At 45.2% G+C, this 26,056-nt stretch overlaps 2 protein-coding genes across 2 annotated transcripts; both read left to right on the top strand.

Annotated features, from left to right (window-relative positions):
* The first annotated feature begins 1,737 nt into the window (after positions 1 to 1,737).
* On the top strand, positions 1,738 to 8,651 carry SUMO2 (small ubiquitin like modifier 2). Its single transcript, XM_051797925.1, has 4 exons — positions 1,738 to 1,902; positions 3,241 to 3,372; positions 6,403 to 6,474; positions 7,991 to 8,651. The coding sequence occupies exons 1-4, from the start codon at positions 1,882 to 1,884 to the stop codon at positions 8,051 to 8,053; spliced, it is 288 nt and encodes a 95-aa protein (XP_051653885.1). The 5' UTR covers positions 1,738 to 1,881; the 3' UTR covers positions 8,054 to 8,651.
* A 6,939-nt stretch (positions 8,652 to 15,590) lies between these two features.
* On the top strand, positions 15,591 to 25,951 carry JPT1 (Jupiter microtubule associated homolog 1). The gene is made up of 5 exons (XM_051797311.1): positions 15,591 to 15,770; positions 18,399 to 18,541; positions 19,126 to 19,223; positions 20,833 to 20,857; positions 24,982 to 25,951. The coding sequence occupies exons 1-5, from the start codon at positions 15,715 to 15,717 to the stop codon at positions 25,128 to 25,130; spliced, it is 471 nt and encodes a 156-aa protein (XP_051653271.1). The 5' UTR covers positions 15,591 to 15,714; the 3' UTR covers positions 25,131 to 25,951.
* The last annotated feature ends 105 nt before the right edge of the window (positions 25,952 to 26,056 follow it).

Raw genomic sequence — 26,056 nt, 5'->3', positions numbered from 1 at the left:
ACTCGGATAAAGGTTTGGCTTTGACTTCCTCTGCTCAGTGGGTGTTACTGTTCTTCAGTTTCCAGAAAAAAACAATCCCTGTGTCTGCGCTTGGAAGGAGCTGGAATGTGAAGTAACACAGGCAGAGGAGGGGAATCAGAGCTGACAGTGAAAAGGGGGCCTGGCAGCCTGGGCTCTGCCTGTAAACAGAGTTTTTCTTCACTCGATATTTCACTATTTCAGTAGTTTATTATGGACAATGAACATCTCCAAAATGGTGCAGGAAGTTTTGTCATGCTGGAAGCAGAGGGTGTGTGACCACGTGGCCACCTCTGTGCCATGACCTGGAGTGTGTTCCCACATCGAGCAGCACCAGTGTGGAACGATGCCCACCTGGGAAATCCATCCCTGAGGTGTTGACAAGGGTCATTTTTGGGGTGTTTCTTTTCCATCTATGTGATGTAGAGAAACAGTTGAACAAATGATTGTGGTGGGTGTAATGCTGAAGAAAAAAGGCACCAAAACCATTTTGTGGGAACCTATGAAATCCCTGGAGTTACTGAGAATTTCCTCTTCCCTTCCACTGGAATGAACTTGAAGAAATCACATCATTGGTGGTATATCCTGTGATTTATATAGTGTAATTTATGTAGTGTAATTGCTGGAGTGCTGCATCATGCCTTCAGCTTGCTGAAGAACACACATAAACCTTGACTGAATTTAGTTCAATTGAAAGTGCATTTTTGGGATGTGGCAGGGACTCTATTCCCTTAGCAGACACTGCACCTCTCCCTCAGCGGGGCAGCCCAGGGGGTTTGGAGGGCACCGTGTGGGTGCCAGACCCCGGAGCCTCCATCAGTGTCATCCATAACACAGCAAAGACATGAGCAGGGGGGGAAGATTTGAGGAGGCCCAGGACGAGGCTGAGATGAGAGGGATCACAGAATCAATTGGGTTGGAAAAGACCTCTGAGATCATCAAGTCCAACCTATGATCCAGCACCATGTCAACCAGAGCAGGGCCCTGAGCGCCATGTCCAGCCTTTCCTTGAACACCTCCAGGGACGGCGACTCCACCACCTCTCTGGCAGCCCGTTCAGTCGGGCTGGGGATGGTCAGGGGAAGGTGCGTGTGGGGAGAACACTGTGTGGGGCACTGAGGGGGCTTTGAGGGGGCACTGGCGAGTGGCTGGGCAGCTTTGAGATTTAAAATATGAGGAGGCCCAAGATGAGGGCGAGGCAAGAAGGATCCTCAGAGGAAGGTGTGTGTGTGTGGGGAGAGCGGCATGAGGTGCTGAGGGGGCACTGAGGGGGCACTGATAGGGTTGTGGCAAGTCGGTTTTGGGGAGACTTAATATTTGAGGAGGTCATACACGAGGGGGATCGCCAGGGGAAGGAGTGCTGGGGAAGGGCGCGAGGCGCTCAGGGGGCCGTGAGGGCGGCCCGGCGGCCATTTTGCGGAGGACAATGCCCGCCGCGCGGGGCGGGGCGGGGGCGCGCGCACGCAGCGCGCGGGCAGCGCGGACCCGGGGGCGCGCGCGCGCCCCTCCCCTCCCGCCGCCGCCGCGTTATGTAACGGCCGCGGGGCGCGCGCGCGCTCCCTTCCCCCTCCCTTCCCCTCCTCCCTCCTGCCCCCCCTCCCTCCGCCCGGGCCTGGCCCCGCCCTCTCCCCGCGCGCCGGGGCCCAATGGGCGGCGGGGACGCGCTCGGGAAGGGGGGGGAGAGCGCGGCGGGGACGCGCACGCACGGGGGCAAGGCGCGGTCCCGCGGCTGTGCGTGCGCGCTCCCGGGCCCCCCCGCCTTCCCCTCTCTCTGTCCCTCTCTCTCCCTCTCTCCGCCGCGCTCGGCCGGCTCTGCCCCCCCTTTGTGCGCGCTCCGAGCCGCCCCCGCATCGCCGACTCGCCATGGCCGACGAGAAGCCCAAGGTGAGGCCGGCGCGCTCCGCCGCTCCCGCCGCCGCGCTCGGCCCCTCAGGCGGCGGCCCCGGCCCGCGGCCCCCGCGCCGCCTTTGCGCGCCATTTTCCTGCGCGGGCTGGGGGGGGCCGCGGTCGCGGCTCCCGGGGCGGGCGGGGGATCCCCGGGGAGGGGGGGGCGAGCCCGGGCCGCCTTCCCGCCCTCCGCGGGGAGAGAGGCAGGTCTGGAGGCGGTTGTTGCTGCCTTCCTCCTCCTCCTCCTCCTCCTCCTGCTGCCGCCGCTCGGCCGCAGCATCCCCGTGGCCGCCCCGGCCGCCGCTGCCCACACGGTCTCCGCTCGGCTCCGGCCCCTTTGTGCTGCCTCCAGCCCCGCTGCGGGCCGGGGGGGCGCGGGGGCCCCGCTCCCCACCGCGGGAATTAACAGGGACACGGACGAGGGGTTGGATAGTTTGGGTTTTTTTTTTCCTCTCCTTATTTATTTTTTTTTTTATATCTTTTTCTCCCCCAACAATTTTTAACCCGAGTTCGAAGTGGCGGAGGGCGCGGAGCGGACACATGGCGGGACCCGGCGCGCAGGGAAGAGGGAAAACAAAGCTGGGCTGTGGGATGTGGGTGCCGGGTACCCCCCGAGCGGGACGGCCTGGATCCCCTTCCCTGCCCCCCAGAACACGAGGGACCCGGCTGGAAGTCGCTCCTCCGCAGTTTTCCCCTCCCAAAGGGAGCGGGAGTGTCGGGCTGCGTGTTAGGGGGGGTTTCTTAAACCTCTTCTGAAGGGGAGGCTTTGGATCGCTTCAGGTTTTGTCACCTTTTCAAACACAGCCCTTTAAAGTATCTTGAAAGTTTTCTTCAGAAGTACCTCAACCGGTAGGAAAAAGTTTGAGATACTGCGAGAAAGAGCCTTGCTGGTGGTTGGGATCACAGTTATAACACAGAACAAAGTTATAACAGATCGTTGTTATAACGCAGATAACTTCATCCTTTTCATTGGCAACACTGTTGCATATTATCCTGCCCTTGATAGAAATAACTTTTTTTTTTTTTTTAAATCTGTTAAACGACTGGCCTAGTAACTCTTCATTGACACTTTGCCAGTCTCCAGAATGACAGCTAATATTAGTAGGATTTCGGGTTGCTTTTTTTTTGTACGTGGCTTTTTTCTTTAAATTTTCAAATAAAAACTCCTGACCTTTATTTTCTATTCAAGGTTTCAAGTCAGTAAACAGCTATAGTATCTTTATTTCCTCCTTTTTTAATGACCTGTTGCACTTTGGTAAAATGTTAACTTCTTGTTTCATACCTTTTAAAAAAAAGTGTTGGTTATTTTTTTTTTCCCTTTTATTTCCTCCACAGGAAGGAGTGAAGACTGAAAACAATGACCACATTAATCTGAAGGTGGCAGGGCAAGATGGGTCTGTGGTGCAGTTTAAGATTAAGAGGCACACACCACTTAGTAAACTAATGAAAGCCTATTGTGAACGACAGGTATGATCTCAGGAGAACCGGTGTCTGGGGGACAGTGATCCCCACAGGGATAGATGAAGACACTTGCAGTCTTAAAACTATGTAAATATGCAAAATGGCAGAGATTTAACAGAAACTAATTGTGTTGTGGAAAGTGTATTGTCCTGAGGGTCTGTTAACAGGGGGGACTGAGAGGGTTGTGACAGGAAATGGGTGAAATAAAGATGGGTTGTTATCTGTGAAATCTGCATTTATAGGTGGAGGCTGTTGGGAGGCAACTGCTGCTCTATTGCTCAGAAATATCAGCGTGGAAAGGGTGGGTTTGATATGAACTCAGGAGAGAGGGTTGAGTGATAATCAGGGATTTTTATAGCTCTGAGTAACTTCTTGGTCTGGTCACTGAGTTGTGATTTATTATCTTAGTATTACTGTATTGACATGAGAGGATACCTAGTTTGAGAAGGAGCTTCTCCATTTAATCATGGCCTTGGTTTTTCTCTTGTGGCTTAGTTGACAAATTAATCCTCTGAGGGACAAACCCCATGTATTTTGTTGGTGTGGTGGCAGCTGCAGGCAGCTATTACAAGTTTTAAAAACACCTGTTTGAGTATTGCTATGGAACATTTTCTTCTGAAGCTTTTGATAAGAAAAAATTTGTCTCTGCTCTCCATGATTTATTTTTTTAAAATGACTGTCTGCCTTTAAAAAGGTCCAGCTCTATAAAAGTGTTCAGAATTTGGAAATTTTTTTTACTTTTAAAAAAACCCAGAAATATTCTATTATACTATTGAATACAAGTGAAGTCAGAATAAAGTATTTAATCACCAAGAAAAACAAACTGCAATTCACCCACAGAGTGGTAAAACCTCTTTGGCTTACCCTGTGCCACAATAGGATATGAATAAAGAGAAAAATCAGCTCTTACTGAACGTGAATATGTTCTTGTGTGAGTGTTCTGGGGATAAATTAGTGAATGCTCGAACCTGTGAGCTTGTTTTTCCTACCTCAGTCATACAGAATCTTGTTATGTTTTGCAAATCACTGTGTGTTGCTTTTTCCAGTCATAAAGTCCAGTTGTATCTGTCTTTTTGGGAGTTTGAGGAGTGGCTATTTGTCTGTCCTGGGAAATGAGAAGTAACCATTCACTTCAGTTACTTTGAAACAAGCAAAAGTAAGATTCTAGAACTTCTCACCAAAATGTCTACTCTGCTTAGAAAAAAAAACCACCAAACACCCAAAAACAAAACTAGCAAAAAACCCCCAGGTGTCAATTGGAGGAAAATATTAGTAAATCTTGAGAGTGGGAGAGATTTGTCCTGATTTCAGTTTTAAGCTGGTAGCTATCCAAAGAATATTTCTGTGGAGATGGAGTTGCCTTTACATTTTATTTCTTAGGTGCCTCTCAAACTTTGTTTAAAAGCATTTGTTCTGCATGTCTCTAAAAGTTAGATTTTGTTCATTATTTACCTCACTAGGTACACTCAGGCTTAAAATCCTTCAGCTGTGGACTTCAGATTTCACTTTGGAGAGGTGGTACAGTAGAGGATTTGGCAGCTTTCAAGAATGAAAATCATTTAGTGTGTGTAGTAGACCTAAAATGGAAGTAACTAAACCTTGAATGATCTGTTTAGAAGATGAAGGCTACTTGTGATTATTTTAAGTGGTGAAAAAATCATCCATGGAACATAAACTCAATGTTTTGTGGACACTAATCCCACCAGAGTAGAACTTTTCAGTATGTTTCAGCTGACATTTATTTAGCATGTAAAGCTGTCAGGAACCTGCAATAAACATCACTTTGGGAATAGGAAATACGTATTTTAAGTAACATAATGTCAGAGGAAAGGGCTCCAACCAAATGTTGCTGTGCAGAAATGTGTTGCTGCCATGACCCTGAGCCACACAGTTTTCTTAGGTCAGAGGATGCTCTGAGTGAACACTGCAGAGTCTCAGTCCTGCTAGAGGAGGCATTTTGCTGTGAAGTATTAAGTTAATGAAAAAGTTTACTTGTATTTATTAAAATATGTTTCCCTGACAAATCTACTCCTCAAAAATAATTACTACATTGTTTTCCTTTGTGTGTGACATCCGCTCTTGCAAAGCTAAGTGAAGGCTTCTGTTCTAACTCAGAGATGCCAAAGCACGACCCTGCAATCCACTGGACTGGTTTCAAAACCCAACGAGGCTTCTTGGATATTTAGATACTCCAGAGGGAATAGACAGAACTGGGAAGGAAGTAGAGACCAAGGCTCTGGTTGTATCCCCAAATGTCATTCACCTTCTGCAGAATGTGGTGTTCTCTAAAATACCTTTGAAAACTCACTACTGATTTTTTTAGCTGATATTATCAGTGAAAGGAGTTGTTGCTCCCAAGTTATGGTTTTCAATCTGTTGGCTCAGGTGAGAATGAGAAGTATTACAGGGATGGAAGAGGTCAGCAAAATGAGTGTCCTGTGGTAGAAATGCTTATTCAAAATACTACTGGCAGTAGAAGGTTCCTTTATTTTATTTGGAAGTTCCGTCTGTGCATGGAAAAACATTTGATTTCTTGATAATAGGAATTCGACATAAAAAGCTCCCATTTCTTACTCTTTGCTGCTGAAGATTAATATTATTGTTTCATTCCTGGGACAAATGTTTTAGAATACCTTTTGTTTTTGGGGAAGATCAAAAAGGAGTATTGAATATCACTGTTTGGCATTTGTTACCTGGAGTGTCGCATCTGTTTTGTCAGTGAATTATTCAAAAGCACAATAAACCTCCTGGCCTTTGGAGTGTACCAGGAATGGCTTTATTTTAACTCTCAGTCAGTGGGGGCACTGTTGCTTCTCTGGGTTGCTGGACACAATGCAATGTTTAATACAAAACAGATTGCAGGGATTTGGAGTGAAATGCCTAAAAGTCAGGGTATGAGGGGAGTACAAAAACTCTGTCCTGCATTATGGTGGCTTTTAATGATTGTGCTGCAATTCAGTGACAAGTTCAAGAGCAAACCAGTGAGTACTTTTACACCAGACTTAACATCCCTTTGTGTTGCTTCTCTTTGTGCAGGGGTTGTCAATGAGGCAAATCAGATTCCGGTTCGATGGGCAGCCAATTAACGAAACAGACACACCTGCACAGGTAAACAGCAACAGCAAGGCTGAAGAACTGCAAAAAACCCTGCAAGTTTGCTGCAGGAGTTGATGCTTCTGCTTCCTGTAAAATACTTGTGTAAATATATATGTTAGTGATAGAACTGGATATTTTTTTTTACCATTATTTTGGTGTAACTAGTTTAGGATTATTAGAAGTGGAATCTAGTGTTTTGAGTAATAAGTCTCTATCACTGTAATAAGAAAATTAAGTGCAGTGTGCAGATGGTGGGTCCTGTAAAACTGTCACTTTATTGAGTCATGGCTCTGAGGTAAGGATGGGAGGTTAAGAATTGAGTTTTTCTTGAAGCCATGGCTATATCTTTTACATAAAAGCTTGCCAGGATGTCATCAGAGATCCCGTTTGCAAGCTTGCAAAATACAACATATAATACAAACGTAATTTTCTGTTGTTTGTAGTTTGAAGCTGTTTCAGGAGCATAAAATTATGGAGAAGTTTGGGTTGTCTCTAAGTGGCTGAACAGGGGGCATTCCAAGAACAGAATAGTTCACTGTGATTCTTGAGTATTTTTCTGTACTTCTCCACATAGCTGTGTTTAACCAGCCTGTCCAAGTGATACAGTTTTATCTGCTGTTCAGAACCACTTGTTATGAAATAAGAGACTCTTGTTTTTAGGTCTAACTCTTCTAAGCTGTTGCTTCAAAGAATGTGCCTCTAATGGCCACAGTCTATGCAACTTTTTAACTTGGAATACTGATAATTGAGGCAACAGAGTGCTTTTCTCTCCATCCATGTTTTGCTGAAGCTCGGTATCAGTCTATATATAGCTGTGGTAAATGCCTTAGACCAGTTTGATTTCCTGAACAGCAGTTGAGACTTTTTAGAAATAAAACTTGCATTAGTTATAGCAGCTCCTTCAGTCTTGGTAGAGATTTTGTCAGTAGGGGACATAAACATCCCAGGAATATTAACTGTAAAAAATTTACAGTAAGAAAAGAGAATTCTAAAAATGAAGTATTGCTGTTCCTCACTGGCAGTTTGTCACATGGCTACATGTAAAGAGTTTTCAATTTTGTTTGTGCTTGCTGATCCTTGGTTTTACTGCCTGGCTGGGAAGAGGCCTTAATTCCAGTCTGCTTCTTCAGTGCTGTAGCCATTTACACGTTTGAACAGCAGCAGCCAAGTGGAATTGTGGCAGTGTTCTAAGGTAAAGTGAGGGAGGAAAGAGGAGAACAAAGATGCAGTGGCAAAGCAGGCAACAGAAATAAAATATTGTGAATCTCTTCCATAGGAGTCATGCAATGCACTGTGAAGTTAACACTGGAATTCATTCCAGGACAACAGTTACAAGCTGGCATTTTCTTTCCATGCAGTTTCTTTGCTTTTGAGTTAGCAAGGTTAAATGTACAAAGGGGTGATGGTGGAGGGGAGTGGGGCTGGTCTGGTTAAAAAGTAAACACAAAGATAGGAACTGCAAGAACAACCCAGCCTGTGGCAGGGATCTGAGAAGAGTTGAAAGCCTTTTTTCTCTTTTCTGCTCTAGTTGGAAATGGAGGATGAAGATACAATTGATGTGTTCCAGCAGCAAACAGGAGGAGTTTACTAAAACAAAAACACAAAAAGAACCTGCTACTTTCCTCTCCAGAACTGTGCTCCCGCAGGCAACACTTCACAATTAGAAAAATGAGACTTGGTTCAGCCACATCCTGACTACTGCAGTATAGTTTTCTCTCTTCTCTCTGATTTTTTTCCTATTCCTTCTATTGTACATAAAGTAACTGGTGACGTGCACAGACATAATGCATATTTTTTTTAACTAAATGGCCAATGGTATGTTTTGATCAACATTTAATGGAGATGGGGTGGGAAAACAAACTGGTTCTGTGAAAATGCCCCTCTCTCCGTTAGTGGCATGCTCCTTCTACTTTTATCTTTATATTCCAGTAAGTTATTTTGCTCTCACTGTTTAAAAACAAAAACCTTGCATACCTTGTTTGATTGGATAATTTCAATGTTTTTCTTTATCATTGTAAAACCAAGGGCAATTTTATAACTTTTTTGTACGTAGCTGTTACATGTAGAGCAATCTCTGTCTAAGTAGGGGTAAATTACTCTTTAAAAAAAAAAAAGGAAAAAAAATTCTAGATAGTTTTCCCTTCAAGTAAAGCGTCTTGTTGTTTAAATAAACTTCTTGTTTAAAATAACCAGTTTTCTTTCTTTTTCTGTGGAGTACTACTACTCAGCACCTGTATTTCTCTCTCTGCAGCACTTTATGCTTCTCAAATCTCAGCTTTCTCTGTGGTAAGTAAACATAATCCTCCTAGTGTAGTCAGAAGATTGTTGGAAAATCAAAGGCTGCCTTGAGACCTGTCAGTCAGCAGTTGAACTGGAAATAGAAGTCAGTTTTATTTTGATTTCTTTCTTTTGTGAATGTTCTGCTAAGCCAAAATTGTTTGATTAGGCAAACTGAAAAATACTGAACTACTTAGTAATGCCTTGGATTGAGCTCTTTTTGTTATTCTTTATTAGAAGCATCAATATTGTTGTTGCAGTAGTTTACTTAAGACTCTGTATTTGAATGCTTTTTGATGTAAACATTGAGTTAAAAAGAGCAAATAATTTCGTTAACCATTCAGTTTACCATGGTATCAAATGGGAGATGCTTGGAAATGTAAAGCAAAAATAAAAAATTGAGTTCTCTTTTTGGCTGCATTTAGCTGTGGTGGTGGAGATTCCAAGCTCTGCTTTACCCCATTGTGCTGTTCCTGCTTGGAAGGGGGAAAGGCTGGAAGTACTGAAGGGAGCTAGTGATGATGATGTTTTTCACGAGTCTTTTCCACAAAGTTCTTCTTGGGGAACTTCTTGGGGGAGTTTAGAGGTTGCAGTGAAATCCATGGATGTTCATGAGAGATAATATACCTGTCAACCCCACAGGCCCACAGCAGTCCCTGATGTCCTAGGAATGTTCCACTATTTTGTAGTGTTTGCAGTAAGCTAATGCTCTTTTAGATATTAATTTGTTACAAGAGGTCACTTTTTGGTGGTAGTTTTTGTAATAGTTAATTCAAGAAGTGATTATTGTATGTGAGGCCTGTGCCTGCTCGGTCTGGAAATCCTTTGGGGCAGAATGGTGGCTCTGTGCATGTAGCTGATGAATTGTGATCCATTTGACTTGTGTCAGGATTTAATGCATTTGATGCTACATCAGTTACATCTAAAGGAAAAATAGGGTCTGTTTTTGCAGTGGCTTTTGACTCTGTAGCTGAAGAATTTAACCTGCCGTGTGCCTTTGTTTTAATTCTAGGAAATGCTACTGCTAAGCAGAGTATTTCTTATTTTGGTGTGTATCTTGTAGACTTCTGTGGTGTGTTACAAGGTTGGAATTCCCTCTTGTGAACAAATGTTTTCATATCCAAACTCACAAAGGCCTGGAAAAAAAAATACTTTAATCTAAAAAAGAGGGTGGTGGGGGAATATATTTCAACACCTTTCCTGAGTTACACGTGGAATACATTGCTCTTTGGCTTTAGAGTCTCTGGCTTTTAAGCTGGCTAAACTTCTGATATCAGTGTATAAAATTCTTTCAACTTGATGTCCTGCCAAGACTTTTCCCAGGAGAAAGCTGTCTTTATCTTGTTTGGCCAAAAAAGGTGTTTGGACTTGCTTTAGTTTCTGAAGAAAGGGTGAGGTCTCCTTAAATACAATTTTTTTTTCAGCTCAACTTAAGACTGTGAAGCTCAAAGCTCCCTGTTGTGTCTTGCCTGGTGTGTTTTTTTTATTTCCTGAGGCAACAGAAGTCAAGTGACAGGTACTGAAGAGCTTTTAAAAACAATGTCTTCATTTCCTGAATTAGTGGAGTGTTACTTCATCTGTCATGAACTTGTGTACGGGATTCACCTACATTTGTCTGTCTTACTGCTGTTACCTGGGTTTGTTCCTCATATTTCTGAAATGATTCCTCTAACAGTACTGAATGGTGTTATGTAAGGTGGTGGCTGCAGTCAAAAACTGATGAAATGGTCTTGTCTGAAATGTTTGTTTGATTAGATTAAACAAGCAAGAAACTGTCTCAAAGAACTTCAGTGACTTAGTTCCTCAAGAGCCTCAAACATTGAATTTCCTTTAGTCTGGCAAACTGAAGTGGGCTGAATTCTGATTCTGGTTCTCATACATAACACATTTGTGTAACAGTAAGCAGAAATACTGAACTTTTTTTTTTAAAAAAACCATTTTTTTAGAACTCTCCTCCGTGCTCTTGCAAATACTCTCCTTGTGGCTTGTCCGTTACTGTTCCTCTGGTGCCAGAAATTTTACCTGTGGGTTCCTGATTGCTGGAACCTGAGTGGTTTTGCTGTGGCTGTCTCCTCTAAGGAAGCTACTGCCAGGGATGATGATTTGGTAGTGATATGAAGTACAGGGATATGAAAAATTTGGATCAAACTGTTCAGAGTTCACTTTGCTGTTCAGCCTGGCTTGATTTGTGGCAGTTCTCATGTTTGCACTGGTAGCCACATGGACTGCTAGAAGTCCTTGTGTTGGAGGATAAAGAGAAACTGGGCAAAGAGGTCCTGTCAGGCTGGTTGGGAGGTAAGTTTTTCATGTTTATTAAACAGCTGGGATCTTTCAAGAGCCTGGGCAAATTATATTATTACCCACAATTTTCAAATAATGTGTTCTGAAGTGATTGCTGTGCAATTTAGTTAATATTCCTCCCATGGCTTTAAAGTGAAAAAGAATGGAGTAAGTCATAATTGGATGCAATGCCCTGGTGAGTCCTGTGGGTGGTAAGGCCCTGCCTTCAGGGTGTGGTGAGGCTCCAGTCCCTCACACAGCTTCTGTCCTGGAATGGACAGGACCTCTTTAAAGGTGGAACCAAAACTTTGTTTCAGGTACCTTTAGTGAGACGTTTTTATTCATGTGCAGGGCAGATAATGACGGATGTTAACACCTGGAAATCAGTGTGAAAATCCACACCCTGGGGATCACAGCCATCCAGAGGGGGCTCTTGTGAAGGGTCAGTGTTGAGTGCCCTGAAGTGCTGGTTCAGAAGGGGTTCTGGGAGTCGAAGGCTGCTCTGAAATGGAATCTGCTGAAGTGCCAACAGTGTAAGGGAATACTCCAAGTGGTAACATGAGAGGGATTGCTGTCCTGGCATATGGAGGTGTTCTCAACAAAAGAAAAATCCCTGAAGTAACACTAAGGTAATTGCTGCTCCAAGATAACTGCAATATCAGAGCAGGTACAGCATCTCTGCAAGGGTTAAGGTCAAAGTGAGATTATTTTCCAGCAGGAATATTCCTCTCCAGTACCTTCACTTCATTACTTCCAAGTCAGTGTAACATAAGTGCTGTTGTTTGTCTGTTGGATACTGGTTCTATTGTGTCTGTTATTGCAACATTAATGAAAAGGAATAATGTGACTGCCTCCAAGAGAGGAGACTTCCTAGGCTTCAGCCAGTTGGAAATAACTGGATTTCTAAGGAATAGCAATTTGTTTTCAAAGCTGAAAATGACAAATGAGATGCTTCCTTGATCATCATCTATTAAATTAAAAGTGAACAATAAATTGAAATATTTTTCTTAGGGTTTTAGATAGTGGCCTCTTCTGAGTACAGTGTGTGAGCTGCTGTGATGGACTGTTGTGGAGTACTAAAAGACAATCTGAAAGCAAATAACTTGGATCACTCTTAATTATATTATCATGCTAATTAATACATTTCATTCTCTGGATTATTGAGGTTTGTTCATTCTGGCTGTAACCAGTTGCCAAACTAAATGTGTTCGGATAGGGAATAATTTAATCCTGTAATTTGTCTTGCTTTTTTGTGCTTAGTGTCAGAATGAATTGGTGGCACAGCACTTCTCCTGGGTGTTTAGGATGTAGGAGTGTGAGGATAAATGAAAGATGGAATTTTGATCCCTGTTTTTAAGTTTTTGGTTGACCCTCAAGGTGCTTAATTACAGGGGTTCCCTGGTTCCTTCCCTAACTCCATGGGATAGTGGTCTTATTCTAACATGGAGGTGCTGGGAGCCCCAGCTGGTATTTATGGAGTGGTTGGAGTCCCTTTGAGGGAAGAGTTTTAACCCTTGTCCCTGAAGAATTTCAGTTTGCATGGGAGGGGTGAGGTGTGGCTGGTGGTGCTGGGAAAGGAGTGGCTGAGTGTCAGCAGAGATCCCAGAAGGGAAGGGCAGCAGGTGCTGGAGAAGGACAAGGGATGAGTTGGTGAGGAGCTGCAGGAGGAATGGGGTCTGTGGGAAGACCTGTAGGTTTAAACAATCCCAATATGAGAATGACTTTGGAGTGCTGAGGGAAGACTGAGGTTGTTAAAATGTACAAATTATATGTACAAATAGTAAATAGTGTTTCTTATTTATAAAGGAATATTCTTCAGGGAGACTTGGATTCAAAGGACACCCTTTGTGGTGAATTTTATGCTGGTTTTGGTGATTTAGGTCTCCCCCCTTCCAGCATCAAAGTACATCTGATGCCCTGCAAGGGCTCTTGAAGGATCAGTTGATTAAGGAAACTTTCCTTGAGTTTAAGCAAACTCAAGCAAGACAAAAATTGGAATGAAAGCTCTTTGGGCCACTGACTTACCCTTTCAGAGATGCCTCTTTTTCCAATAAGGAGCAGCACTTTGGAGGACACTGGTAGTGCTGGATTCCCAGACAAGAACTTTTCCTGAACATGTAGAGAGGCACCAGAGCAACTTCCAGAACCCTTGCAAACGACAGCATCAGCTCAATAGGACAAACCATTGGATCTGTAGGATACCATCTTCCATGGAGCAAATCCAGCCGTGGCAAGGGGTGTTTTTTAGCTGACACTTTACCTTCAGCTGTGAAAGAAATGAGGAAAGAAGAGAAAACTCAGTCAAAAAGCAGGAATGCTCTTTGTGACTGCCTTAAGTAGCAGAGCCTGGCATGAAGAAACTCTGGGTCACGAGAGGATGACCAAGCTGAGGCTTTTCTCAAACCAGTGGTATCTCTCCTTGCCTAACCCTTGCACTTCCTGGAGTCTTGTTCAGACTTCCAGATGCTTCTTGCATTCCTTGCTGGTGGAATTTCAACAACAGGTGGAAATGTTTGGTGTCTGAGCCTTTCAAACAGCTGCTGAGAATTGTTCTGGTCAAATGTCACCATCCTGAGATGGATCCTAAGCCCAGTTTCTGTAGCCATCTTCATAAACCCCTTCATGTTATGGATGGATAATCAGCAAAGCAACTGATTTAAAGGCCACCCTGCAGCCTGGACTGTGAGAGATCAGTGCAGCCCCTTGGAAAACACTGAAGGTTTAGAATTTTAAAGCTATGTGTTAAAACCAGCTTTGTCAGAGGGAACGGGTTTTTCTTCATCTTGACTTTAAAAAAAAAAAAAAGGCTCTTTGTGTCTCAGGGGTACAAATTTAAGAGTCAAATTCTGTGGGTTTGAATAAAAAGCATTTAGATGACAAAATATTTCTGCAAGTTCCCGAGTGAGCAGATGCTCTACCTGTGTGCAGGTAGGTGTCATTTGACTTCTTAATGCCCAAGCCTAAGGGATAATAGAATTAAAACAACTATGTCATCTTACTTAAAATTTCCCCTTAATCTACCTCTAGAAAGATGTGCTGCAACAGAGAATTCCCTGGGGATCTAAATAGTGGCTGGAGCTTTTTTGGAAAAAAAAATAATTTTTTTGTTTATGGATTCTAGACTAGAAGAAATAAAACACTGTGGTCCTTTGTGTAGTTTTAGCAGTTCCACTCTTCCCTGTGGTAATAATAAGGCTGGTGATAATTCAGACACTGGACATCTCATGTTGTACATAGAGTGAAGTGGCACAATCTTTGTGTTTTCCAGACCAAAAAGAAATACTTTCCAGAGAAAATGGGGATATTAAGGCTGGTTGTTAGTGCAGACTGGGAGAGATGGATGGAACTTTCCTCTTTTATCCAAGTGCTCATTGAAATAATATTTGCAGTGGCAGGTTCTGATGTGTAGATTTTGCAGCAAAAGTGATGAGCAAGGAAGCATCTGTGTGCGTGGAAGTCTCAGGGAGTTCAGGAAGCTCCCAGTCACCAAACCAGAGGTGGGTTTGATGGATGGGTCAACAGCCAATATGTGATAATTTAAACTGTGCTGTGAGAGATTCGTGCTGGTGTTTGCAGCAGGTACAGGACACAAAATGTGCAGCCTCGTGCCAGGTGAGCAGCATTGCTGGGCTTTGTATTCCTGCTGCCATACCATGTGCTGGAACTCAATTTTCATGCAGTAATCCACTGCTGCAAACTAATACACTGATACTGCAAATTATTTTATTGCACCATGGTTTTTGAGGTGTGTTCCCTGCCCAGCCCTGTGTCCTGCAGGCCCTTGCTGTGTCTCTGCCCTCGTTGATGTGTGCGGCCTTGTGCCAACACCTCCTGCAGCACAATGGCCTTGGTTCGGCCTTTTTAAAAAGAAAAAAACCAAGATTTTTTTTTTTTTTTAATAGGTCTTAGGACCACAGCGTTTTATTTTTTCTAATCTGTGTGTAGTTTTAGCAGTTCAGCTCTTCCCTGTGTTAATATTAAGGCTGGTCATGATTCTCAAGTAGCTCATCCCTGTACGTTGGAGCCGCTCCAGGACACCTCCTGAGGCACCTGCAGGGCCGGCACGGCCATGAGTGCGAGGGACCGGGCCTTGCGTGGCCGAGTGGGTGCCAGGGAGGGGCGTTGGTGGCCCGAGGGTGTGTCCTGGGCGGTGTCTGTGGGGACCGCGGGGCATGAGGGGGTCGGGAGGGCGCTGAGGGGGCGGCAGGACTCCCTCAGTGGACCCCCACTCCCCGGGGCCCTCAGTGGGGGCAGCGCCGCGGGCACTTTTGTCTCGCCTCAGGCGCGGCTGAGCCAATCACAGCGCGTGCCAGAGGTGAATGACAGCCCTCCCGCCAATCCCCGGCACAGGGCGCCGCCGCTCGCCTGCGGCCAATCAGCGCGGAGCAGACGTATTGCTGAACCAATGAGCTCCCGCCGGTGAGGCGAGGCGTCCCGGGATAGACGGCGGGGCGGGGCAGAGGGAAGAGTGGCAGGGCACGACCCAATAGAAGATGGCGACTGCGTTTGAACAGTCCAATGAGAAGGCTGGGTATGGGCGGGGACTGAGGCGACTATAAAACCCGCGGTGGTGCGGGCGGCGGCCGCAGTTGTCACCGGCAGCGGCAGGGCCGGGCGGGAGGAGCAGCACCGTCCGCGGGACCGCCACTGCACAGAGCCCCCTTCCCTCGCTCCGGCTCCCCCCGTCCCTCCGCCATGACCACCACGGCCACGTTCTCGGGCATGGACCCTAATGGCAGGAACAGCTCCAGGTCCGCGGGGGCGCTCGGGGGGTCGCCGGCACCCACATGGCGGCGGGGCCGGGGGTCCTGGGGGCGGGGGGTGTTGTCCGGCGCGGCCCCAGGGCGGGGCTGGGGCGCGGGGCTGCGGCGGGCACGCCGGGGCTGGCGGCGTGCGGGTCCTCCGGGGGGGGTCGGCCGGAGGCGGGGGGCGGCCGCGCCCACCCGGGGGGCTGCGGGGGGCGCCGTGCCCGGTGCGGGGGGCGGTGCGGGGGACGCCGAGACCCGCCCGGTGCGCGAGTGCGGCCCCGCCGCTGCCGCCGAACAAAGAAGGGAGGCGACTCCCCGCCTTCTCCGCGCAGCCACGGCGCGGGGGCGGGGGGCACCGCGCCCCTCCGGGCCTTCCCCGCCGCCTTTCCCCGCCGCCTTCCCCCGCCACCATCCCCGAGGCCGCACCGACCCCTCGGGCCGCCGCGGGCTGGGTGGGGCCGGGCGGGCTCCATTGTCTGCGCCGCCCCGCCCGGGGGGACCCGCCGGGTTCGGGGGGTGACGGTACCCGGGGGTCGCCCCTTCCCCGCTCCCGAGGCTGGGAGGGGCGTGGGGGGGTGGAAGCGGAGCCTGTCTGGAAACAAAGAAAAACTTGGCAGGTTGGCGCGGAGGAGATGCGCGGCGTTTGTCGGGCACCCGCGTTCCCCGGAGGCGCAGCTGGAGAGGATCGTGCCTTTTCTACAGGCTGTCGTGTGTGTTTTTTTTTTTTTTTTTCCTGTCAGGTTTTGGCCTGACAAAGCGGATGCTTCCTGTTTCCTTTTAGCTTTTCAGGGTGCGTTTTAAAGCGAAAAATACCCTTTGCAAAGCGTGTTACAAACCCTTTGCGAAGCGTGTTTCCAGAGCGCTTCCCGGCTGGAGCTGTGGGTGGATTTTCAGTGGACATCGCTGGGTATCAGGTGGAATTTTTAAGAGCAGCTCGTTGCTTGAAGTGTTAAACGTGGCTTTCATAAAGCACGTTACAGCATCTCCAGGCTGTGAGAGGCTTCTAATGAAACCTGCCAGCCTTTAGCTGAGATTGGTAAAAAGGCATTATTCCTTTTTAACAGTTTGAGTGATGGCTTTTTTTCCCCTTCAGTTGCCTCTTCTGTTAATGTCATTAAAGACTGTCAGTGCAAACTGTCGTGTCCTTAAGAGAGTGGTAGTTTCACTGCTCTGGTGAAATAGAGGTGATCTGTGGTGTGGGAACAAGCCCTGCTTTGAACAGGCTGTTCTTCAGATTAACTGCAACAGATGTAACTAAGAAAATAAGCCTTCTAAATGGAGACATTTTCTCGGGATAAGAAAGATAAAGGAGTGATTCAAAACCATTACACCATATCTGTTGATTCAGGAAGGAGACAAAACAAATCATAATCAAACATACTGTCCAGTCTCCTGGGATCCTCCCATTAGCAGCTGAGCATTAGTAATTAGAACTTTGGAGAAGAATTTTTTAAGGAAAAGTGGCTTGCTGGTTAAGTAACATTAAATATCCATGCTGCACACCTTTGGGAATTTCCATTGCCATTGTTGTGTTTGAGCTTGGAGGAGCGTTTTTGTGTTGCATCTGGAGTTTAACAAGCACAAAATCTCCAAATATCTGAATGTTTAGCCGTGATGATGACACTGTACAATCAGACACACTCTTCGTGTGGAATTCCCAGGCTTGGAGCATCAACAAGCTGTGTGCTGTTCCCTTTTGTGAGGTTCTAACTTTGATTTATTAAATTACGTGTAAAGAACAGGAAGGGTGCACCCATCCCTATTTTGTCCTGGTGTTCATTTCAGAGCACTGGATGCCTTGAAAGCCCAAGAAACCCCAAATTCTGCTGGTGTACTCACATCTCTCTGGGGGTTGTGACAGTTCCCACACTGTCAGTTTTATTCTCCTGGCTTCTCCAGCAAATGCAAGATCTCATGCTTAAGAAAACAAGATCAGGAGGAGTTTACGTTTAAAGATTTACTTTGCTGCTGCTGTTAATTTTGGTTGATTTCTGCAGGTTGGAAAGCAGACCAACAATAAAGCTCATGAAGTCCTGAGCAGGCTCCTTTTTTGTCTAACAGCAGATTGTTAGATTTAGGTTACATATCTGGAGCTTTGTACACGTGTCTCTCCTAATAATAGTCAACTTAAAGCTGTTTGATTGCACCTTTTGCCTCTAGACCAGAATCATGCTGCAGACTTGGGGTTTTTTTCTGAGGAAACAAATCTATAAAAAGGCTGCAGCCATCAGTAGTGCAACCAGTCCTTTGGCTCATAGTCCAAACTTCAGCCTTTGCCGTGCTGCCAGTTGGAGGATTGATGTTAACCTTCACAGAGTTCTCTTTAAAAAGCTGGAATTTGACAAGCCCACGTACTTATTTTCTATTTGGCTCAGACTGAAGGCTGGTGGCAGCAGCCCTTGGTGACACTGAATGAAGCCAAGGGCACGAGTAGAGTGTTGGGAGCATTTTATTTCCGTAAGTGTTGCTAAAGTGGAGAGTAGTGGAGACACAGTGCCAGGATGGAATTCTGGCAGGGGCTTACCTGGATAGTTCAAATGATGCACTGGAGCCATGGCAGCCTCTGATTTATGGGCTGGAGAGCAGCTTTCAGCAGGGGTACAGGTTGTAAAGCTGCCCCTCTCTCTGCAGAGTCCTGCGTCCTCCTGGAGGAGGGTCCAACTTCTCCCTGGGGTTTGATGAGCCCAAAGAACAACCCGTGCGAAGGAACAAAATGGCATCCAGCATCTTTGGGACTCCTGAAGAGAACCCACCTTCCTGGGCTAAAGCATCGGGTAAGACCATCCTGCTTTGTTTCCACAGCTGCTGAGCTGCATTGATTCATTTTGTGCCTCAGCCTGAAGCTGGTGGTGGCTGTGTGGAAAGCAGAGTTTGCTTCTTCCTTGGTACTTGTGGGCTCTAAATGATATCTGCTTGCAGGGGATTGTTTATTTCTCGTGAATTTATACCAGAAGGGGTTTTTTTATGCAAGTCTTGGGCATGTTGCAAGCAGAAAATTGTATTTTGGGTGCAATTTCTCCAAGTTAATCAAGTCACAGTACAGTGAACTTACTCAGAGGAAGTTTAGCCTTGTGTTTTTCTCACAGCTGGGGTTTAGCTTCCATTTCTGCAGAGTAGGGGTGGCCTTGGGACCCTAAATCCCATCTATTTAAATGACACCCTCACTGCATGAGGTGCTGCTGTAAGAGAGTAATTTGTGAGTTATTATCTGAAGGACCAGGATTTTTTAGAATGGTCAAACTTTAATTTAAAAAAAAAAAGGCACCTCCCTCAGAGTACCCAAACTTGTAACTATTTATGATCTGCTTTTCTGGTAAGTTTATCTTGCAACCTGATTGGAATCAATCTCTGCTTGTAGGGGCTAAGCCAGGTGAAATCAGAGACAACTGTGAATCATCTGGACCACAAAGAACAAACTCAACTGAGGCAAACTGTGGAGACTTTGTAGATCCCAAGGTCAGTACTTGACTACAAAGAGCCTGATAATGGGCAATTCACGCCCTGGGTGGTGTTGCCTTACAAGTGATGTTCACACAGTTGGGAGCATTGTAGGATTCGAAGCCTTGTTCTCAATCTGCTTTTTTTTCCTGAAGGTTCCACCTGATACTCTTAAATGTTGATGGAGGGTTGGATTTTTCACACGGACCACTTTCCAGAGCTCTTAACTCGTCTTATTGCTGAGACAGTAATGAAGTGCTGCGAAATCTAATTTCAGCTCTGTGTGTGATTGTGGGTTTAGACGTTTTATAAACAATGGTTACCTACAGCAAACGCTGCGTGGGTCTGACAAAACTTGGTTTCACATCTCAACAAGTTCTTGCCTCGGTAGCATCAATGCTTGTTTTATTTGTTACTAGTGTTAATAATACCATCAGGTGTGTTATTTTCTATATAAACTGTTCACTTGGTAGCAATATGGAGCCCGATTTGTAGTGTTAATAGTGATAATTAAGTGAAATTTGCTAGATGTATGATGACATTTGATAAATGTGTGATTACATTTAATGGGAAAAACAGGATTCCTCTGAACAATGGTTCAATAAAAAAACTAGTAATTCCTCTGACCTTAGAAACACAGGAATGCAGGGTAGCCTGCACTTGCATGAACAAATTTTAGTGGAAAAAAGAAATCTTGTTGTTTAAAACTTGAGCTTTAAGTTGTCTGAAAAGAGCTGGGTAAGTAAATAGTTGATCTCAAATGTTGTAGCAGACACCTTTTGTCTAATGTTTTATTTTGGTAATTCACATCAAGCATCACAACCCATTTTTGTTATTAATAGGAGCTTTAAGTCACAAAACTGTTCTTTGTTACAGAAAATGTCTTGTTTCAATTTAGCAAATATAAGTGAATTAAATTTATATCTGCTACCACAGAAAACAAACTGTTTAACAATTTGGCAGAAAATACAATTAAACTAAACACTGTGGTTCTCAGCTTTGCAAACAGATTCTTCCCATGTGGAATAGTTTACTTTTATGCAGTAGTTCAGCTGCAAACAGCAGAAGCTGGAGCTGGTGAGCTGTAGCCCAGCCTGAGATTTAAGGTGGTAAATTTGTGTCAGTTGCTGTGCTTCTGTATCCCAATTTCTGCAGTTTCACTGTGTAATTAGCAATGTTAAATCTATGAAAGCTGATAAAACCTCATGCCATTGAGGAGCCTGGGCTGCTGCTGGGAGACTCTGTATCTTTGTGTCAAGCTGCAGCCTGTGAACAGACTCAGTATGTAAATAATGTTTAACTGTTTATGTAGTGAAGGAAACTTTATCAGCAGCGTTGCAAAGAAGCTGATTAGCGTTTCACAAATATCCTGGGTAGAACAAATGCTCTTGGCCATATTAACAGATAAGTGTTTGGTGTTGCAGAGTTGCTCAGTAGAAAGGAGAGGACACTGAACTGTTGCTTGTGACTCTCAGTGTAATTCGTTTGTCCCTCCTGCTCTGCAGTGAGGATGTTCTGGTTCCTGTCAGTGCTGCTGGATTTAGGATGCTGTGCACAGTAAAGTGTTTGTGCCCACCCATGTCCTTTGTGAGATGTGAGATATAACATGTTTCTCTCTCTTTTCCAGGGAGATGTTGGTGGTGAAATTTCTGGTAAGTAACTCCTTCAGACTCCTGGTGAAAGCCTTTTGCAATAGAGGAGGATACAGGATGTATAAATGGTCATGTATTGGGATAGAGGCAGATTGGGGTTATTCTGGAATCCATCAGATCAATAAAGTGACTCGACTGCTTCAGTGGAGTGTGGGTATGGAGTGAAATGGTGGAGTGCCTGTGAGTCATCAGGTTAAAAAGGAGAACAGTCCTGCTCGTTTATTTTGCCACCAGCTGTTGGTGTAAAGATTTGTCTGAGTACTAGAAGGCAAGGTGGAGACTGACTTGCAAAGATTTCAAGTGATTGAAAGACTACACTGCTGTTAGAGTAGCTTGTAATTAAATAAGACAGTCAACTTAATTGATTTTAGTTTAAAATGTCCTTCTTTCCTATTGTCTTCTCATACAGCAAACTCTACACTCACAGAAATAATCAAACCCAGCTACTGCATCTGGAAGTGTCTGCATTAACCAGCTTTTAACTTCCTGTTGCCTTTTAAATGCTGATTTTTACCAAGGAAGTTGATCTGCATACTGCAAATATCCTGTAAACAGAGACATTTCCCCTAGCAGCACGTGTGCCAACCTTCAAGTGTTTTTTCTAGCTCTGAGGCTGGAAATCTCTCCTTTGTAAGGCTCACCCTAGGAATAGCTTCCTTCCTGATGACAGGAATGTGTGTGTTGACCGTGGCTTTCCAAGTGCTACTTTCAACACCTAAGAGTGGTGGGAGATCACTGAGGCCATTAACAGCTCCCTGTCCTGAAAAGACCTGCTGGGATGGGGAGAGCTTTTCCTGAACGTTTCAACTACCTCTTAAGTGGTATCTGTGCCTAAAATAAGTGTTGCCTCTTTAGCAGGCAGCTTCTAATCAAACTGTGTACAGGATTTAGGATTTCTTTCCCACGTCTGGCTGATCTTAATTAGCACTGCAGGCATCTGGAGTTTATGCCTCGAGTAGGAGGATGTGGTTTGCTAATAGAAGTAAACTGCTCTAAGGGCTCTGCTGCTTTTCCTGGTGCTTGTTTAAACCAGCTCCCCACAGGGCAGAGGAGATCCCACAAACAGCAGTGAGGTGAGAAGGGCTGGGATGGGAGGAGACAGAAACAGAGCTGGCTGGGATCAGGACAGCTGAAACTTGGAGTGCAAAGTGATATTCCTGACTCTTAAATTTAAAAGTTCACATTTCTCACAGGTGTTGTATTTGTATTTAGGTTTGTTTCTGGTGAGTGACAGCGAGGGAAGTTCTTATCAAGGACCAAATAAATGTTTGCTGGGAGGTGGTTAAAAAAAAAGTGTTACTGGAAAGTAATTGGGGTTGTTTCCTGTTGTGGCCATGAGTAAAAATTAAACTTTTGGAGATGGCCAAAATGAAATTAAAATGACAGGCAAAGGTTTTAATGTCAAACTTTCACTGATGGTACTTAGGAAGGAGTAGGAATTTAATGCTTCCTGGAAATGGTGTCTGTGCAGATCCCTGAGCATCCTGATGGATTGTTAAATTAATTTCTACCATTGATAACTTTGGGTATTTTAGCTTAATGGAGCCCAGTCTCGTTGAGGTGTGCCACTCCTCCCCTTGATATTCCTGCTGGGCTGGTGAACATCCCACCTGGCACACCTGTGACTTTGTACTGGATTTGCAGAGCTGTCTGCAGGGTTTGAAAAGAGTTGAATGAACCCACCTTCAAGCAAAAGCTGTCTGCTTACAAGTTCACAGCACAACCAGAATCTTAATAGCTTCCCATCATGTAAAAATGTTTATTCTTTTGAATGTGGAAATAATTTTCTGCATGTAACTGATTATAAAACCCCAAGTAGGTGTCAGGTGGGGTGTGCATATTTATTAATCTCACCTGGCTAGGGGAAGAAAATGTTCCTTTTGCAGCAGTTTTCTTGCTTCCTGTTTGGAAGCTGTAGTTCCTTTCTGTTCAGAGTTTCAGGGGTTTGCAGTGCACTCAGCAGGGAGCTGTTCCAGGGATTAGACCCTTTTTGGGATGGGAAGATCTTCAACATTTGAGCTGATCCTATTGCATTTACTTTAGTCATTAGGTTGGCAAATATATCTATACCTTGATTGTGTGAGAAGTGCTGATGTGTGATCAGCTGGCTGAATGAGCTACACAGACTTCCCCAGAAGTCTCCTGTGGTCTTAATTCATGTTTCTTTTGTGATTCAGTGGCACTGTGAGCTGAATGAATGTGAGCAGCTAAGGAGAACTAGACAGTGCATGACACACACAGGGGAAGGTGGAGTCTGGCATTAGGGGCAGATGATCTCCATGGATGCTTGTGCTGAGTCAGCAGGCACTGGGACACGGCAGCTACAGGAGCTTCAAGCTTAAAATGTGGTATTAAGTGTTTAGTTCAGCTGTGCTGGTGTGTTAATGAGCACAGCAGAGAGTCTGTAGTGCAGATTATTCCTGATTGTGTGGGGACTATGCTAAGCTGCTGGAGTTCTTTGAGATTATTATAAGCGTGGATACAGGGGGTTCAGTGGACAGAAGTGGGATTTTGGTGTTTCTGATAAATCCTGCATCAAATATTATTTAAAAGAGATAAGCTGAGTTGCCACAGAATTGGAGGAAAGCTGTTCCTGGGGGTAGGAAAGTAACTAAAAGATAGGAGGCAAAGGGTAGGGCTTAGTAATTGACTTTCAAATTGGAAAAACGAGCCATGGGAAGTGATGTGGAGGTAGTTTTATTCAGGGCCTTCATCCGTGACCTGGAAAAGGTAATGAACAGTGAAGTCTCCAATTCTGTTGGTGATATGAGCTCTTTCAAGTAGTCAAATTGTGCTGATGGTGAGAAAATCTCACTGTCAGAAGGACTCAACAGAATGAGGTAGGCAGGTAAAAAGGTGGCAGGATAATCCTTATGTAAGTAAGTGTAAAGTAATGAATCCAGGGGGTGAAAAAACCCAACACCTAAACCATGGCAGCTTTGTGTTCAGCTCTGTGCTGCTCCCAGGATCTGCCTTGAGTCTTGGCACTGAGTGTTCTCTGAGATGGCAGTGCTAGCAAAATGCTGGATGTCATCAGGGAGAAAATGGAAAATTCCATCATTTTGTCTGCAAACAATGGTACACCCACATCTTGAATCGAGTGTGCAGTCCTTGACACGTAAAGAGCAGAAGGTTGTGGAGGTGAACAAGGAAGGTAAAAGGGTGCAGTGGCTGCCCTGGGAGGTGGAACTGAAATAGTTGTGTCTCTGCAGTTTGAGGAGGAGCCTGGGGGAGGGAATTTAATCAAGATTTACTAAACGTGAAGCTTAGGGTGAATGTGCAGCTGTTGTCTGAATCCTCCAAACCCAGAACTAGCATTCATTAGATTAAACTAAGGGGTCTGTTGAAAACAGATGAGGTGTACCTTGACAGAGCTGATGGTGAAGCTTTGCTCCCCTCACTCCCCCAGTACCCAGGGGGCCACTTGGTGCTGATTTGGGCCTTTGGCTCAGAAGTGATTGTGTTAGTCCATAAAAATGTGAGATGCTAATGTACTTGCTGTACTCAGTGTCAGCGAAGCAGATACATTAGTTATTTGCTACAGTATCTAAAGTGCTTCCTGTGAAGAATTCCTTCTGTGTCCTGTCTTCACTTGTGGCTGTTCAGAAGGACTTAAAATAAACTATCATGTGCTTCCCAGGGAGTGTACAATCAGAGCCTCCCCATGCATGGCTGTTCCCTGCTCTGTTCTGTGTGAAGGCTCAGAAGTGTGTCAGATCCTCTTCCCTCCAGTTACGAAATTGGGAATGTAGTTTGAGCTCTTGCTGGTGCTTCTGTGACTCGGCTTCCAGCACCTGCTCAGACTTGAGTTACTGCTGCCAGAGTCACACGCCGACTAATTATATGTACAAGTCTTAAGCCTTGAGCTGCTTGTCATTAAGAAAAATGAATTGCTGGTGTCCCCTAATAGCAGCTGAGTGAATGTGGCTCTTGATGAACACCCTAAACCGAGCTGGAAGGCAGAGTCCATCTGAGAAACACTTCTGAGGGCTGAGTCTGCCCTGCCCTCGGGTTGCAGCAGCACCCGAGTGTGTCTGTGCACCAGGAGAGAACTGACAGGAGCCAGCGAAACATCTGGCTCTCCTCATCCACATCAAACACCTTAAAAGCTTCTTTTCTTCTAGAAAACATTGAGGCTGATGTAGAAGCTGCCCCAGGTCAGAGTGAAGAAAAATCCCTGCCTGCTGCACCTGTTCCTAGCCCAGTAGCACCAGCACCTGCACCGTCCAGGAGAAATCCACCCGGTGGCAAGTCCAGCCTAGTCCTCGGTTAAACCTTTCCCTTCCTGACTGTTTTGAACTCGTGTCTGTTTTCTTTCCCCCATGCTTGTGAACTGCACAACTTGAGCCTGACTGTACATCTCAAATTTCTTTCATTAAAAAGAAGCACTTTATGTACTCCATCTTTTTTTGAAGTCAAGGGTTTTTTCCACTTCTGTCCTGTGTTTCCCCCAGATCTACTGGAAGTGACATGAGTGTTTTCTAGTGATAGACTTGAGGGAAAGCTTTATGAAGTATTGTAATGTAATTCAAAGGAGAGTAGCTTGGTTCTAAGTGTGCTTAGAGGGTTTTTGTACTGAGGTTTTTTTTTTTAGAACCCCTTAGCTTTACAAGGGTCTAGAATCCTGGTTACCCAGGCCAGCAAACAATCAGCAAGAGCGGTCCCTTCCCTCCACATGTGGGATTTAGGGATCTAAAAGGCTTCATTGACTGCATGTGGTAAATGCCTTGAGCCCTGCTGTGCCATATAAATCATTGAGTGGTTAATGTACACCATGCTGCCTTTAAAAACAAAATAAATCTTGATACTGGACTATTATGATGCAGGGTCTGTGCCAAATAGAGGGCTGATGACCAGAGCCACCTGGCCTAGTGCTGGGAAGGGGCTGATTCAGACTTTATTCAGTAAAGGTGGAGTGGATCATATAAATAAGAATTACAGGGCATTTTTTTTTTACAACTGACTCAATGCTGTGCATGATCATGCTGGTGCTTGACCATGAGGTGAAAATCTCATCCTTTAAAAGTGTGTGTTGTAATTTCACGGAGCTGGATTGTTGCTTAAAAGTAAATAATATAGAAATTTTGAAGCCGTGTTTCCTGTGTGGGTTTTATTTCATGGTTTTGGTTTTGCCTTTATTCTCAGTTGTCCTTGTCTCAGCCAACATGCCCTGCTCCAGCACAGGTGGGATACAGCAGA

Source organism: Manacus candei, unplaced genomic scaffold (genome assembly GCF_025592945.1).
Source record: "Manacus candei isolate 608988 ecotype Guabito, Panama unplaced genomic scaffold, ASM2559294v1 h1tg000047l, whole genome shotgun sequence".
Classification (NCBI taxonomy): Eukaryota; Metazoa; Chordata; class Aves; order Passeriformes; family Pipridae; genus Manacus; species Manacus candei.
The sequence above is the reverse complement of the archived record's forward strand: the minus strand, read 5'-3'. Positions and strand labels throughout refer to the sequence as shown.